The sequence below is a fragment of the Neoarius graeffei genome, chromosome 24 (genome assembly GCF_027579695.1).
Source record: "Neoarius graeffei isolate fNeoGra1 chromosome 24, fNeoGra1.pri, whole genome shotgun sequence".
NCBI lineage: Eukaryota > Metazoa > Chordata > Actinopteri > Siluriformes > Ariidae > Neoarius > Neoarius graeffei.
Window position 1 is genome coordinate 24,925,953 of NC_083592.1, and position 16,264 is coordinate 24,942,216.

The following is a 16,264-nucleotide window of genomic DNA, read 5'->3' on the forward strand; positions in this document are numbered from 1 at the left end:
ATAACTCAAACAATTAACTGCTACTGATAATTCGTGTATAAATGCAGCTGTAGTAAGTATGTCATATCATCCTGGCTGGTGCCATCAGACCACTGCAAATGATTCAGAATGCAACTGCATACCTCATGTTATCCCACATCATGCAGTCCCTCCACTGACTTCCTGTAGTTGCCCACAACAGATTTTAGACACTTCTGCTTGCCTACAAAACCAAAAACAGACCCCTAACTGCCTGAGGGCACTTCACAAACCATCACGTTTGTTTGTCAAGTCATACATCAAGACTCTTCTCTGTCTTGGGCTCCAAGTGATGGAATGAACTCAGCCACTACAAAACACTTTTATAAGTAGCTCTGGTTAAGGATGTCTGAGAAATGCTGTGAATAATGAGAGCACAGTGAAGTACACTCACTGGCCACTTTATTAGGAACACCCAAACACCTGTTTTATGCAGTTATCTAATCAGCCAATCCCTTGACAGCAGCACAATGCATAAAATCATGCAGATACAAATCAAGAGCTTCAGTTAATGTTCAATTCGAATGTCTTTACACGGTAGGATATACCGCAGCCACCGCACCTGGCAGGCATTAAGGCCTGCTCCTTCTGTGTGGTGGCTAGCATAGAAGTCACTCCCCTCAGACGTCTTCAACTAAAAACAGAGCTGCACAACGAAGACCTGTAGACTTCACAGGGTTTTCAAGTGGGCACCCCACCTCACCGGTGTTTCATCAACCAGCCCACGACACCTCAGTGGGGCTTGACAGCAGAACCAGCGTCCTGGAACTGCTCCCTCTGTCATTCAGGAACCTGCCATGCAACTCTGTCCCCCCTCTTCTCTGCCAGCCTGGCTTAGCCACCAGTCACTTCTTTTTAGCCACAGCCACCTGGATGCCTGTTCCGCCTGCTTTGAGATGCTGTTCACCAAGTTCTTACGGGTTACACCCCTAACCCCAAGCTGTCCTAGTGCTCTCCAAAGGAACTGCCCTGGGAACCCCCTGCAACCCACCTCCACTGGTAGGTTCCAGGTTCTCCACCCCCTCTGCTGGCTCTCTACAAGGAGGGGCTGGTACTTCCCCAGCTTGCATTCGTGTGCCTCCTCAATCCTCTCCTCCCAGGGTACCGTTAGCTCTATCAAGGCCACCTGTTTGGTTGCATGGGACCAGAGCACGATATCTGGTCGGAGGCTGGTGACAGCAATCTCTTCAGGAAACCTGAGTTGCCTACCCAGGTCAACTCTCATTTCCCAGTCCTCTGCCGTGCCAAGAATACCTGCACACCTGTCCTCCCTGCCTGCCTTCTCCCCAGGCCTGAGAAAGCTGATGAAGCAGGGCCCTTTGTTGTGGGCCTTGATTCTTTTCCACTTCCTCGCCTTCTCCAGGCCATCGGCCAGTTGCGCCAGCACTTTATCATGGCGCCACCTAAACCTTCCCTCGGTCAGGCTTGCTTTGCAGGATGACAAGATGTGCTCCAGGTTTGCTGGTCTCTTACACTGTGCGCAGAAGGGATCCTCTGTCAGCCTCCACCTTTGCAGGTTAGTTGGTGTTGGCAGCACATCATACACAGAACTTAGAAGGAACTTCAACCGATGCCCCTCCATGTTCCAGATGTCCTTCCAACTGAGGTATCTTCCCCGGACACTGTCCCACTGGGTCCAGCTACCTTGCTGCTTCATCGCCACTGCCCTAACTTGCCTGTTCTCTTCCTCCACAGCCCGGATCTCTTCTTGTACCATTCTCCTACAGTCCTTTGCCTTCGCCTTCTTCCAGCTTACTCGGGTGATGACTCCAAGGCCCAACCTCCCCTGGGTCACAGTACCCAAGATGTCAGCATGTTGCAGTCGCTCCTCCGCTTCCCTCAGTGCTCCGCTAGCTCTCCACTTCCAACCTGTCTTCACAGTGATGTCTGCCTGTCACACCGCCTGATCATCACTGTCACGCAACATCATGACCAACCAGACCTTGGCTGCCTTAAATTCCTCCACGACAGATGTGATTGGTAGTTGTAGTTTACTCCCAGAACTATACAGCCCTAAGGAGCAAAAACTCTTGGGGACTGCCAACCATCTCCTAAGGAAGTTATTGATCTTCCTTTCCAAAGTTTCCACTGTTGTCAAAGGAACCTCATACACAAGCAGTGGCCACAAAAGCCTTGGTAGGATGCCGTGTTGGTAACCCCATACCTTATACTTCCCCGGTAGGCCACGCCTCTCCAGGGCTTGCAGCCACTCTTCTGCTTGGCTGGGCATCTCCTTTACACTTGCCTTGTCATTCAGGTCAGCTCTGTACCACCTCCCTAAACTCTTAACAGGCTTCTCTGTTACCGTGGGGATGGTGTCTTCACCTATCTTGAACCTGAAGCGATCTTGAACACGACCCCGCTTCAGGACCAAACTCCTTGATTTTGACGACTTGAACTCCATCCTGGCTGCAGCAGTGAGCTCCACCAAGTCCTCCAAGATCCACCTGCCCTCCGGGACTGACCTTGCCATGATTGTCAAGTCGTCCATATAGGTCCTAACTGGGACCTGTTGGACCCCACTTGACAGTACAGCTCCCCGTCTCGGCTTCTCCACCAACTTAACCAGGAGATTCATCGCTGCTGCAAAGAGGATCACTGAGATGGTACACCCTGTTGCGATTCCAACCTCCCAGCCTCTGCCAGTTGGTAGTGAAGTCTCCAGAGGAGAAGCGCATCCTGAATTTTCCAAAGTAGTTCCGGAGGAGCAGCTGAACCTTATCAGGGACGTGGTAGGCTTTAAGTGTGTAATCAACCAACTTATGTGGCACTGTGCCATAAGCGTTCATTAGATTGAGCCATAGAACTGCTAGATCTCCTTGGTTCCTCTTAGCGTCTTCAATGATCTTGGAGATGATGCTGTTGTGTTCAATACAACCTGGGACTCCACCTTTTTGTACTGAGGTGTCAATGTACTTGTTGTTTATCAAAAACTGTGTTAACCTCTTTGCCACAACGCCAAAGAACACTTTACCCTCCACATTCAGCAGTGAGATTGTACGAAAATCTTTCAGGCTGGAAGAGTCTTCCTCTTTGGGAATAAAGCATCCTTCGGCAATAAGAAAACTGTCTGGCAACTGGTTCTTCTTCCACACTAACTTAAGTAGCCTCCAAAGACGTCTTCTCAACCTCTCACAGTTCTTGTATACTTTATACGGAATCCCATTTGGCCCCGGTGCAGATCCTCCCCTAGCCTTCCGGATGAAGTCATTAACCTCCTGCCATCTAAGCTCTCCATCATCGAATGAAATGGCTGGCTCTTCTGGACAGCTCAGCCTTCCTTCCAGGTTTAGCTCCTCCTCTTGCCTTGGATCACTGTGCACCTTACGGAGGTGTTCTTCGACCTCCTCCCTCGAGGCATTCAGCACTCCTGACCTTTTCACTCCAAGGAGTTCAGCCAAGTACTTAAAAGGATTTCTGGTGAATTTCACCCTCTCCTTTTCACGCCTCCTTCTATTCCTCCGCTGGCACTCTGCTCTACGCAAGATCTTCATGCGCTCCCTCAAGACGCCTCGCATCTCTGTAAGTGCATACCTCAGTCCATACCAATTCAAATCTCATCTCATCTCATTATCTCTAGCCGCTTTATCCGGTTCTCCAGGGTCGCAGGCAAGCTGGAGCCTATCCCAGCTGACTATGGGCGAAAGGCGGGGTACACCCTGGACAAGTCGCCAGGTCATCACAGGGCTGACACATATGCCGCTTTTCCACTACAAACGCGGCTGAGTCGGGCTGAGCCGTGCCGTGCTGAGTTGGGCTGAGTCGAGCTGAGCAGGGCTATTGGAGTTGCATTTCGACTACCACCGTGCTGAACCGTGCTGGCTGGAAGTGGGTGGACACATTGGGTGGAGTTAGCAAAAGTGGGTGGACGTCACGTGATGTCGTTAAGCGGCGCAAACAGTGACATCAGTGATCTTTTAAGCGATAGTCTCACGACCCGGATAGTAAACAATAAACATGGAGGACATGGAGTCGTTAGTGTTGCTGGTCTTGGTGCTGTGGCTTGTTGTCACCGACAACGCCAACAGATACTGGCAAGAGCGTATAGATGAGGCGAGGCGCATAAGGCTCCAGAAATTCTCGTAATTCATAATTCTTCTTCTTTCGGGTTTACGGTGTTTACAGATCCCAGCGTGCTCGCGGGGCGTGTGTGGGCATGTGAAGACACTCCTCCTCACCAATCAGTGCACAGGGGAGTGTCTGCTCACGCCCCTAGCCTCACTCAGCTCGGTTTGGCTCGCTTCAGCCCCACTCCAAAACCGTGCGAGTTTTGGGTGCTAAGCAGGGCTGAAGCGAGCTGAGTCGTGCTGTTTTGAGATAGTCGAAACGCGAGCCGTGTCGGGCTGAAGAAAGCTGAAGTGAGCTGAAAAAGGGTAGTGGAAAAGGGCCAATAGACACAGACAACCATTCACACTCACATTCACACCTACGGTCAATTTAGAGTCACCAGTTAACCTAACCTGCATGTCTTTGGACTGTGGGGGAAACCGGAGCACCCGGAGGAAACCCACGCGGACCAATTCAAATATCAGAATAGGAAAAATTGTGAACTCTGTAACTTTCACTGTGGCATGGGTGTTGGTGCCAGATGGACTGGTTTGAGTATTTCAGAAACTGGTGATCTGGGGTTTTCGCACACAATTTCTAGAGTTTACACAGAATGGTTGGTGGGGTGGGTTGGGGGGAAACCTGAGTGAACAACAGTCCTGTGGGTGGAAATGCCTTGCTGATAAAAGAGGTCAGAAGAAAATGGCCAGATTGGTTCGTGCTGCCAGGAAGGATATAGCAACTCATAATCACTCTTTACAACTGTGGTAAGCTGAAAGGCATCTTAGCATGCAACATCAGAAGATCACACTGGGTTCCATTCCTGCCAGCCAAGAACAGAAATCTTAGAATCAAGAACAAGTTCCTATTAAAGTGGTTGGTGAGTGTATACAAGGGTACTTCAAAAAGTTATTGGCCTCACCCAGAAACCGTCACAGGTAAAAGATTGTTCTTGCATTATTTTTCAACATAGTGTCCTTTAACTTCAATGCACTTGGTCCACCGATGTTCAAGCTTTGCTAACCCTTCATGGAAGCAGCATGGATGACTTCATCATCACTGTGAAAATGGCGACCACACAAGTGGGATTTCAGATTGGGAAGCAGACACAAGTCAGACGGTGCCAAGTCGGGTGAGTAAGGTGCATGGGACAACAGTTCAAAGCCACATTTGGCTGCTTCTGCCACTGCCACCTGTGCTGTGTGGACAGACGCATTGTCCTGGAGCAACAGCACGCCAGCTCGAAGGTTTCCTCTCCTTTTTTTTCTTTGATTGCTTTTTTCATTTGCGTTTTTATGGACAATGATATAAAGCTTTATAGTATACAGTTATGCCCCCAAATAGGAATCACGCCCCTTGTTTCTGAGTAAGGCCGAGAACTTTTTGAAGCCCCCTCATCAGTCTTCCATTGTGTCTGCTGTCTGCTGGGTATCCACTAGGTGGCAGCAAACAGCCGCGGCCAGGGAAAGAAGGGGAACTATAGTTTATTGTTCGTTTTCTTCCGGAATGTTTTTAATGAGGCACCGGCATATTCAATCAAGAGGAGTGGAAGTTTAACACAAATCAGTTTACAATGGTAAGAATACGTTTCAGTATTGCATATTTCATTATCCAGTATAATCGTATTAAACAGCACATAACATTCTTGTTAGAGTTATAGTTTACTGACAACTCGGTTAGCCGCGAGTTTCTTTATTTATACTGCTGTTGTGTTATCTGTCTACTGCCTGCCTGCTTCACTATCTTGTATGCTATATTTTTATAGTGGATATGAAAGTAAGTACAGTACTTAACCTGAACTAAATACTAATGTTGCATTTTCTCAGTCTGTCACTTTACATACAGACCTCGGGGACATCAAAATCGAGTTGTTCTGTGAGCGGACTCCAAAAAGCTGTGAGGTGGGACAAACTCATTTCACATGGTCCATGACTGTTTTACTCATATCCTTAAAGGTGCAATAGTCGATTTGTTTTATTCTTTACTTTTATAAATAACCTGAAACAGAGGCGATTCTAGAGTCTGTTGCAGAGGTGGAAAGAGTACTAAAATATTATACTCAAGTACTGTTACTCTGATGAAATTTTACTTAAGTACAAGTAAAGTTACCAGACAAAAAATCTACTCAAGTAAAAAGTAGATAATTTAAAATGTACTTTGAGTAAAAGTAAAACGTTACTTTTAACAATGGGTGTTTTCTGCCTCCATTGTGTTGTGCAAAAATGAAAAAGAAGAGGAAACAAGGATATATGTACATCTCAACCCAGATGTTTTATTTAAAGGAAGTGTATCAAATTGAATGCTTAGGATAATGCTGCATTAAAACTGAGACAAACAAAAAAGGTCAATACACACAGTCATGTCGTTTACATCGCCCTGACTACACACAAAGCATTGTACACGAAATATGAAAGTGAAATGTTGCACTGAAATCTCGTAGCTTGCCTGTGTGCACTGTGTGTTATTGAACAATTCAATTCAAACATTATTTGTTTTGCTTAGTATTCCTTTCTGGCCTGTTGGATGTAGAATGGTAGGAGGACTGATCACGTCAGGTTGGCGAGCTAACTTGCTTGCATGATTAGCCAACCGAATAACAGACTAGTTACCGTTATGTTACAGTACCAACAGGTTGCTACTTCAACATTAGCAATGCCATCCACTATTTTTGGAATATAACCAGCCTATTTTCGGTTTTACTATAGAAAGGAAACATTATGATGCCAATGACAATACTTACCTCAACATGCTTGCGCAGATTAGACGTCGAATTTTTGTATGCCACAATGGTTGTCTTCTTGGGCACACATAATCTGCATTGCATAATGAAACTGTCACCCCTTTTCTCTACGAAGCTGAAGTGATCACGTATGTAGGGCTAGGGGTGCACTTCATTACTGGAAGAAATTGCGTTTTCTGCAGGGTCGTCCACCACAGGTTCCTCGGTCTCCTCCATGTCAGCAGGGGCGCTTTATCAACACCCGTGGCCCAGGGGCTAGGCCCCTCATAGGCTACCTGTCAACCCTACCCTTACCGTTGGCCAGGAAAACACTCTTATTTTATTTGCAATACGTGTCAAGCATTTACAGTGTAAGCGCGTAATTAGCCTAGAAGCCTACGATAGGTTACGTTTGGCTCAGCGTAGCTGCGCAAGGCCCACGCTCACATTGCTCAACACATCCGACCACAGTGGGAGAGAAGAACACGCGCGTTATCATTACAGAGCCGGTTCTGATTATTACCACGGACAGGACAGTGATACTGTGTAACTTTCACGCAGGGGCATGGCCAGAGATAACCACACAAGCGCGCGTGCGCGATAATGTAGACCTATGTGTAAACATAAAACACACACACCTACAGACAAGGCCTTTTAAAAAATAAAATACATAAAAATAGCTCGGCGGCATGAAAACAAACATTCACTGCAAGTCAAGGTACTTGGCTCGGCGGCCACATGAAACGTAAACACCATGGACAGCGGCCAAACTCATAACTCTACAGACCGAAATACACGAAACCGAGTCCTACTAGGGTTTATTTTACCGATCTATGTTCAAGCATCATGCAAGTCTTCCTTCTCCTTGAATAACACCGTGCATTCAACTGCCTTTTTGACATGACTGCATCGAAATACCACTTGCAACAATATTTCACGCACTCCATCAAGAAAAAAGTTAAACATGATGAACACAGGCATACTGTTTTGAGCATACGATTTTTTAAAAAGAAACTAGCTACATCAAAGTCCTTCAATAAACCCATCCTTTAGCGGAAATGAGCTTAACCTAGTTCAAAGCATGATGCTAGCAGTAGCTGCATAAGGCAAAATCACGTGGGCCTTTCATCAACAACAAGCCACGGCGGGCAAACATTAATAATCAAGTGTCCTTACCTTAAAACGTTGTCTTGACCACAGAACTTCTCAAGTATTTCACTTAAATCCACACGGGTTAACAACACACCCAACACAGCTAGCGAGAAATGTGGATCTGCGCTAGCTTTGTATTGCTATTCCCCTCAGTATGCTTACTCTATCTGCTGCCCGAACTGTGAATATTATAGGCTACAATCTTTTCATCAATTTCTTCAGTAGATGCCGTTTTAGACATTTTATTATCCCCATAGAAATATGCTATTATACTAACAGGATTATAACCCATACAAAAAAAAAAAACAGTAAAGAACTTATAAGAATTTACCACTGTCTTAGTAGTAAATCCTTATAAATATAAGGATAAATCCTTATAAGGATTTATAAATAAATATATATGCCATGTATGATTTACTCCTGAAAGTGGCCCCTTTTGCATTTTCCTCATACAAATTTTTTATGAAAATCTAGTATGTATGAAGTGAACATTGTGCATGGTTTTTACAGATAATGTGTATGATGAATTACACCGTCTTTGTATGCTTCATGTAATGTTTGTAGTTTTAAATTACAGTTGAACTCAAAATTATTAGCCCCCCCTTAAATTTTGGAACATTTTCCCAAATATCCTCCAAATGTTTAAAGCACTGATAAAAATTGATATACACAAACAATCACCAGTACTATTCAGATGTTTGTGGTGCATTTTGGAATATGAAATTAGTTTTAGGCTGTCTTTATATGAAATATGGTAAAAATGAGTTGGTCAAAAATATTAGCCCCCATGTGTATTCTTGCTTTTAAAACACAGTTAATTAACCAATCAGCTTTTAAACAACACCTGTGCAATCAATTGGCTTCCTAGCAACACCTGTAGTCAATTGGCTCCATTCAACAGTTTAAAAGGACTCCAAGGAACAGGGCATTTGAATGAATGAGGAGGATTACTATTTGTCACAATGCCGAAGACTAAAGAAATAAGTCTTGAACTCCGACAAAAGATTGTGGAGGCTCATGACAAGGGCCAAGGCTACACTGCCATTTCGAAGAGGTTTACAGTCTCCAGAACTGCAGTTCGGTGCATCATTGCCAAGTACAAGGAGACAAATTTGGTCAAGAACAAACCTGGTCGTGGACGCAAGTGTAAGATCTCAAGAACTCTGGAAAGAAAAATTGTCAGAGATGTCCGTAAAGAGCCCCGTACATCTGCAAAGGAAATTGTTGCTGACCTGGCCTCTTCTGGAGTTTGTGTGTCAAGGCACACTGTTGTGAGGGCTCTTCATCGGAATGGGCTTCGGGGCTATCGTCCCAGAAGAACCCCCTTACTAAAACATCGTCACATCAAAGCCCGACTAAAGTTTGCCCGTGAGTACTTGAAGAAGAAAGATGAGTTTTGGAAGTCTGTGATTTGGTCAGATGAGATGAAATTGGAGCTGTTTGGGCATATGGACATTGCCTATGTATGGCGAAGAAAGGGAGAGGCCTTCAACCCTGTGAACACAGTTCCCACAGTTAAACATGGTGGTGGCAGCATCATGCTGTGGGGCTGTTTTGCAGCCTCAGGTACAGGCAGTCTGGTTCGGGTGCATGGCACCATGAAAAAGGAAGATTACCTAAAAATACTGAAGGAAAACATGCAGAAGTCTGCTCTCACTTTGCGCTTAGGTCGTCGTTGGGTCTTCCAGCAAGATAACGACCCAAAGCATACATCTAAAATAGTCCAGCAATACTTCAAGGATACCAAGACCAACGTCATACAGTGGCCTGCACAGAGCCCAGATCTCAATCCAATAGAAAACCTGTGGCAAGTGCTGAAAAAGAACGTCCATGCACGAAAACCATCCAATTTGGGCCAGTTGGAACAGTTTAAAATGGAGGAATGGGCCAAAATTCCTCAGGAGACCTGTGCCAACCTAGTGAAAAACTATTCCAAGAGGTTGTTGTCAGTTGTGGGTCAAAAAGGGTACACAATTGACTACTAATGGTCAGGGGGCTAATAATTTTGAACATCTCACTTTTGCTGTTTTTGGTTGAAACTCAGTGTGATAATAAGATATCATAATGAAACTTGTTGGACAATGTCTTCATAGTGCATTTATTTCAAGAATAAAAACATTTGTTGTCAATGGTCATTTTCATGGAGAAATCAAGAATTATGTTCAATTCCACAAGGGGGGCTAATAATTTTGAGTTCAACTGTATATTTTATAGTTTAAAATGTATATGCCTTTTATATGTAAATCCACACAAACATATGTTTTTGTTTGAATTGTGGATGTATCGTAAAGGTATTCTATGATGGCTCTGTTTTTTATATGTCAACATTACATTGACAGTAATTGGTTGACATTTTAAAAACATAGATAAACCTGAACAATTCATACAAAAAACCTCTTCTTATTTTTACATTTATAGTAATTGATTGACATATAAAAACATCTATAAACCTAAAAAAGTCATACAATAAACCTGTCTTTTTCAGTAGGTTGACATATAAAAAACAGAGAGCCATCATAGAATACCTTTACGATACATCCACAATTCAAACAAAAACATGTTTGTGTGGATTTACATATAAAAGGCATATACATTTTAAACTGTAAAATATAATTTAAAACTACAAACATTACATGAAGCATACAAAGACGGTGTAATTCATCATACACGTTATCTGTAAAAACCATGCACAATGTTCACTTCATACATACTAGATTTTCATAAAAAATTTGTATGAGGAAAATGCAAAAGGGGCCACTTTCAGGAGTAAATCATACATGGCATATATATTTATAAATCCTTATAAGGATTTATCCTTATATTTATAAGGATTTACTACTAAGACAGTGGTAAATTCGTATAAGTTCAAATCACGACACGTATTCAAATCACAACTGATTTATTTTACTGTTGGACAGATCATAGCATATCTAGCCTAGCTACACATAGCCTAGCTGCTGGTAGGCTGATAACTGATAAGTAGCTGATATTCTGAACAGATTCCCCACATCCCCCATGTCTCTTACAGCAGGCTACTGTGCGCTCATTTATTTCTAACCTTATTTCTATCCGTACATTAATGTAGGCCCACGATTCCGACAGTTTATTATTTTATTAATATTACAAGGCCCCTGATTGGCTATGGCCCAGGGGCTTGAGCCCCCCCCTTAAAGCGCCATGTCCGCCATCGTCTGTGTGAGACTCGCGCGCACGACAACTGTCCTTCCCGTGATTCATTTCCAGAATGCATTTCCCCTTCTCCGTTTTAGCCTTTTTTTAATTATTTATTTATTTATTTATTTTTTACTCAGTAACGGTTGTGATGTAAAATGTACCGAAGTACACTACTTAAAAGAAAACATACTTAAGTAAAAGTAAAAGTACACTCTTTAAAAATTACTTGAAAAAGTATAAGTACACAAAAAAAAGCTACTCAAGTACAGTAACGTGAGTAATGTAATTCGTTACTTTCCACCTCTGGTCTGTTGTGGCCCCAAGCAAAAATTTCCAGGGGGCCCTTCTGACCAGTGTTCATCACCAATATGTTATAAATAATCTGACACCAACGAAAAATGTATGAAACCAAAGTTTTTTTAAATTCCAAATGTGAAAATACAATGGTAAAGAACAATAAAAAACAAAATAAATAAGCCCTTGGGCCCCGACTCTCGGGGGCCCCTGGGCCAGGGGGCCCCAAGCAGTTGCCTGCCTTGCCTGTTCACAAGCTGTGCGTCTGACCTGAAATATTATATAGAACATGATTAAAAAGGCATTAAGCCATGGCCTTAGCAATAACAGCAAAAAAAATCGATGAGAAACCCCGTTTGGAAAACTGACTGAGGTCCAGTCCGGAAAACATGTTTGTGTTTGAACGGGTCTCCTGTCAGGCATTTATAGACCGTATAGGTCGTGGGGGGCGGCACGGTCACTGTCGCCTCACAGCAAGAAGTTTCTGGGTTTGAGCCCAGTGGCCAGCGGGGCCTTTCTGTGTGGAATTTGCATGTTCTCCTCATGTCTGCGTGGGTTTCCCCCGGTCCTCCCCCCCCCAGTCCAAAGACATGCAGTTAGGTTAACTGGCTACTCTAAATTGCCCATAGGTGTGTGTGTGTGTGTATGTATATGTGTATATATATATATATATATATATAATATAAATATTACACACACACACAAGGGAACTGGCCATCCTACTACTGGGTTGCCTCAAGCCCAGATCAGATTTGGCAGTGACAACGATATAGAACTTGGGGGCCAACATTGTGAACATAGGTGGGAATGGGCTCAAGGAGTTTAAAAAAAAATGTAGAACCCATCTAACCATCAGACACCTCCATTACATTAATGGCATTTAGCAGACGCTTTTATCCAAAGCGACATACAACATACCCAGAGCAGCCTGGGGAGCAGTTGAGTGGTATGTAGCTTCCTAAGGGCACTTCAGCCATTTCTGCTGGTCCAGGGAATCAAACAGGTGACCTTTTGGTCCCAAAGCTACTTCTCTAACCATTAGGCCATGATTTATTTCACTTCCTCTGATATCGGGGGTACTAATATTTCCTAATGGACCTTTGTGTACTCAACTGTGTACTCATATCCTTAACTGTACTGTGTAACACACTGGATTTCTCATTTTACAGAATTTTCTAGCCTTGTGTGCCAGTGGTTTTTACAGTGGCTGCATCTTTCATCGAAACATAAAAGGGTTTATGGTCCAGACAGGAGACCCTACAGGTAAATATCATGTAATATTAAAATACTTGATTTTAAAGGAAAAGTCTACCCTAGAAAACATTATATTTATATTTAAACATTTATGATGTGCCTAGTGATTCTGGTGCTAATGTGTTGGTTGATGCTTTCTTCATTATTCTTGCAAGAAGTTCGAGGTTGTGTGCCTCACTGACGTCCCATTCCTAGTGCAATTACAATGGTGTTTAAGAGGAAGAAAAAAAAACCCACATCAATCTCAAACATAAGGGACAACAGTCAGATTTTGCTGTTAGCTTTTCAAAAAGAGAGTGTACACGTGAGCAATTATTTTTTTACATGCTCTTGTTTTTTATCTCCATCTTGATGCAGGTACAGGAAAAGGTGGAACAAGCATTTGGGGAAGAAAATTTGAAGATGAATTTAGTGAACATTTAAAAGTATGTAGACAAACCAAACAAACTGTATCTGTCAAAGAAAGAAATTTGTTTTAATCGCCTTGCTTTTGTTTTTGAGTAGCACAATGTCAGGGGGGTGGTGGCCATGGCAAATAATGGACCTAATACCAACGCATCACAGTTCTATTTCACCTACGCCAAACAGCCTCACCTGGACATGAAATACACTGTGTTTGGAAAGTATGTAATTATCTGTTTGTTAAATCCAGTACACAGTAGTGTACAGATCGCTAATTAATTTTGCTTTGCTTCCTTAGGATAATAGATGGTTTGGAAACTCTGGATGAGTTGGAGAAACTCCCTGTTCATGAAAAGACATTTCGGCCTTTGAACGAAGTCCACATTAAGGATGTGACTATTCACGCAAACCCGTTTGCTGGTTAACACTCTGTGTGGGTCATGATGATCCTTATGGACGGTCCTTTTATAATGATGGGGTTCAATATTTGTACAGAACATTTTGAAACTTTTAAAAACTGTGTGATACATTGTGTATTTTCCTTTCTGTTTGTTCTTTGTTTGCAAACAGGAATTCCAATCATGTATCCCTTTGGTTTTTTTGTGTGTGGTTTTTTTTTAAACTTAATTAAAAGAATAAATTTTAAAAATCCCAAGGACACAGATTATGGAGATTTTTGACTGACTTTCTGTAAGCTCAATTTTGTTAGAAATTATATATATATATATATATATATATATATATATATATATATATATATATATAAATATATATATATATAAATATATATTATTTATTTATTTATTATTATTATTATTATTTTTTTTTAACTTGAAAATGAGCTCTGCTTATTTTCTCTGTGCCGATTTTATTTTTTAGCACATCTGCTATCCCCTCCTCCTGGGTCATTTTGTACTGAGGATGAAACGGGTACCAAAAGTAATTCAATATCAATTGACATCAACAACTTTTTTTTTTAAACAACAAAAAAGAAGCAAGTTTAATATGTTACATTACCTCCATGCCTTTTTGCAGTCATACACTTGCTGGGAGGGTCATCCCCAGGTTTAAAACGTGTGGGTTTTTATTATTATTATTATTTACTGTCGTCGTCCCCCCCCCCCCCCCCCCAAAAAAAAAAAAACCACAGATGTATTCAAGGTTATTTCAGATATTATTTTCTATCTCATCTTCACAAAGTCAATATAACCAGTGAACAGTGAATAAAATAAAAGGGATAATATCCTACATTAAATAATTATTTAGACAACTTTTTTGCTCTGAAGGATTTTTTTAAAGTTCATTTTAAATTGGACTTTTGTCATTTTGACCCGGAAGACATGCAATGTGCAATTTTTCTTTAACAGTTTCAGTTAATGTTTGTATATACGTGCACTTGTCGTAGTTTGTATTTTAATGTAATATTTTGTGCATTTTTTAAGCTGGCACAGTATATTTCGTAGGAAGGAAGTGGTCTGGTTTATGTGATCACGCCCACGTATATACGTAACGTTCCTGTGTGAAGTAAGTGTGTGTGCGCGTGAGAAGCTCGTGAACTTGAAAAGCAGGGATGGCAACGTTTGAAGCCTTTAAAGCATAGTTCGAATTACGAGGGGTACTGGGGGGTACTATACCCCCCAATGAAGACCCAGTACCCCCCAAAGAGACAAAAATCTAAGTTTTGGGGGGGTCCGATATTTTTTCTGATATTGTGAAAAGGAATATATAATTCAAACCAACTCCCATTCAGCATTCTTATTGTAGGAACATTTTAATGTAAATCGATTTCAGACAGACACCCCTATTATGGACCGTACCATTTTTAGTCACCGCAGCGCTAGAACGCGCTAGAAGCAACACCTTCTAGTCCACACCGTATTCAGTGGATTCCTCAGATACAGTCCATGGGTTTGCAGCAATTTATACAATCTATGGTTTGCAGCAGAAGACGTGCATTGGTAATGTTAGTTGCTAACCAACTTTTAGCCTGTTGAAAATGTGTTATTTTACAACTTTCATTTATTAAAGTGATTTGTTCTTTCAGCTCATGTCATGTCTTTATATGTTGAATTACTTTCCCACTGAGGCCAGTAGGCTACAGTGGACGGACGTTAACGTTAGTTAGCAAGATAAGCTAAGTCTCTATTTAAATCAAGCTTATTACAGTGTGGTATAGAAACGATTCTCATTTCAAAGGAGAAGAACTCCATATGTTTCCATTCTCATTTTATCATGAATAAATTGTGCCCTTCTGAAATTCATTTGGCACATAGGCCCATCCTGTGTGTGAGATTAGTCACAAGAAGTTCTGATATAGGCCTAGCTAAGCCTATGTAAAATTACAATCAGAACCTCTGGGGGCAACATAAAAAGAGCCAGGTAGTAGGCAAGCCTAGGCAAAATAGCCTAGTACATATGCTAGTATTTGAATTTGTTTTCTATTGTTTTTACTTACATTCCTTTTGTATTATTTTTAAGATGGTCATAGTTTCATCTGAGTACCCTGTTTGATTTTATTCACACAGTAGGCCAAACATGAGGAAAAGAAAAGGGCCAGACATCAGGCATTTTTTTGGTGCTAAAAGAGTAAGTAGTAAATATTAGCACCAAGATCTACAGACAATTACAGTACAAGTGTAGGTGCAGTTAGGTTTTATACACTGTTCATGTGAATAAAGAAAATGGGTTCCCAGCAGACAGGAGAGGCACAGCAGGACTGTTCTGCATGTGTGTATGTACTGTATGTGACTCATTTGTAGTGTTGATACCCAGTTTGTTCTGACAAAGAAGGTTATCAGGTTGTACTGCTGTTTTTCTTCTGTGGTAGTACTGTATGGTTTGTCATGCTTCTTAATGACATTAAAAATTATTGTTCAGAGTTATTGTGTTGAGTTACTGACACGGACTTCCATAGACGGGACGGGACCGGGGGACGATTGATATGATAGTGGACCATGATGGTACCCCCCAATTATGGTGGGGTAATTCGCACTCTGCTTTAAAGTAAGTTTACTTTCTTTGCATTCTTTCACGTGCACGATTTGCCCGAGTTGTAGCAGTGAGCTGTGGTGTCAGTGTGGGTGATGGTGCTGTGTTTGTTCAGGTTTGCTCGGTGAAGGATAAAGTGGCGGTAATCACGGGAGCGAGTTCGGGTATCAGAGCTGGAACTGCGCTTCTCTTCGCCAGACTCGGAGCTCAGCTCGC

General features: G+C 42.3%; 1 protein-coding gene and 1 long non-coding RNA gene across 2 annotated transcripts; both read left to right on the top strand.

The window, feature by feature from the left end:
* Nucleotides 1-5,568: 5,568 nt before the first annotated feature.
* On the top strand, nucleotides 5,569-13,690 carry ppil3 (peptidylprolyl isomerase (cyclophilin)-like 3). Its single transcript, XM_060906928.1, has 6 exons — nucleotides 5,569-5,641; nucleotides 5,892-5,966; nucleotides 12,574-12,667; nucleotides 13,016-13,083; nucleotides 13,163-13,281; nucleotides 13,359-13,690. Exons 1-6 carry the CDS (start codon nucleotides 5,639-5,641, stop codon nucleotides 13,483-13,485), a joined length of 486 nt encoding a protein of 161 aa, XP_060762911.1. The 5' UTR covers nucleotides 5,569-5,638; the 3' UTR covers nucleotides 13,486-13,690.
* An 816-nt stretch (nucleotides 13,691-14,506) lies between these two features.
* On the top strand, nucleotides 14,507-16,252 carry LOC132872240 (uncharacterized). The gene is made up of 3 exons (XR_009651411.1): nucleotides 14,507-15,018; nucleotides 15,938-16,063; nucleotides 16,164-16,252. It is a non-coding gene; the product is annotated as an uncharacterized LOC132872240 (long non-coding RNA).
* Nucleotides 16,253-16,264: the final 12 nt, after the last annotated feature.

Coding starts and splice junctions, on each gene's coding strand:
- ppil3 (XM_060906928.1), top strand. Junction 12,668..13,015: donor CCAGACAGGAGACCCTACAG/GTAAATATCATG, acceptor ATCTTGATGCAG/GTACAGGAAAAGGTGGAACA. Junction 13,282..13,358: donor AAATACACTGTGTTTGGAAA/GTATGTAATTAT, acceptor TTGCTTCCTTAG/GATAATAGATGGTTTGGAAA.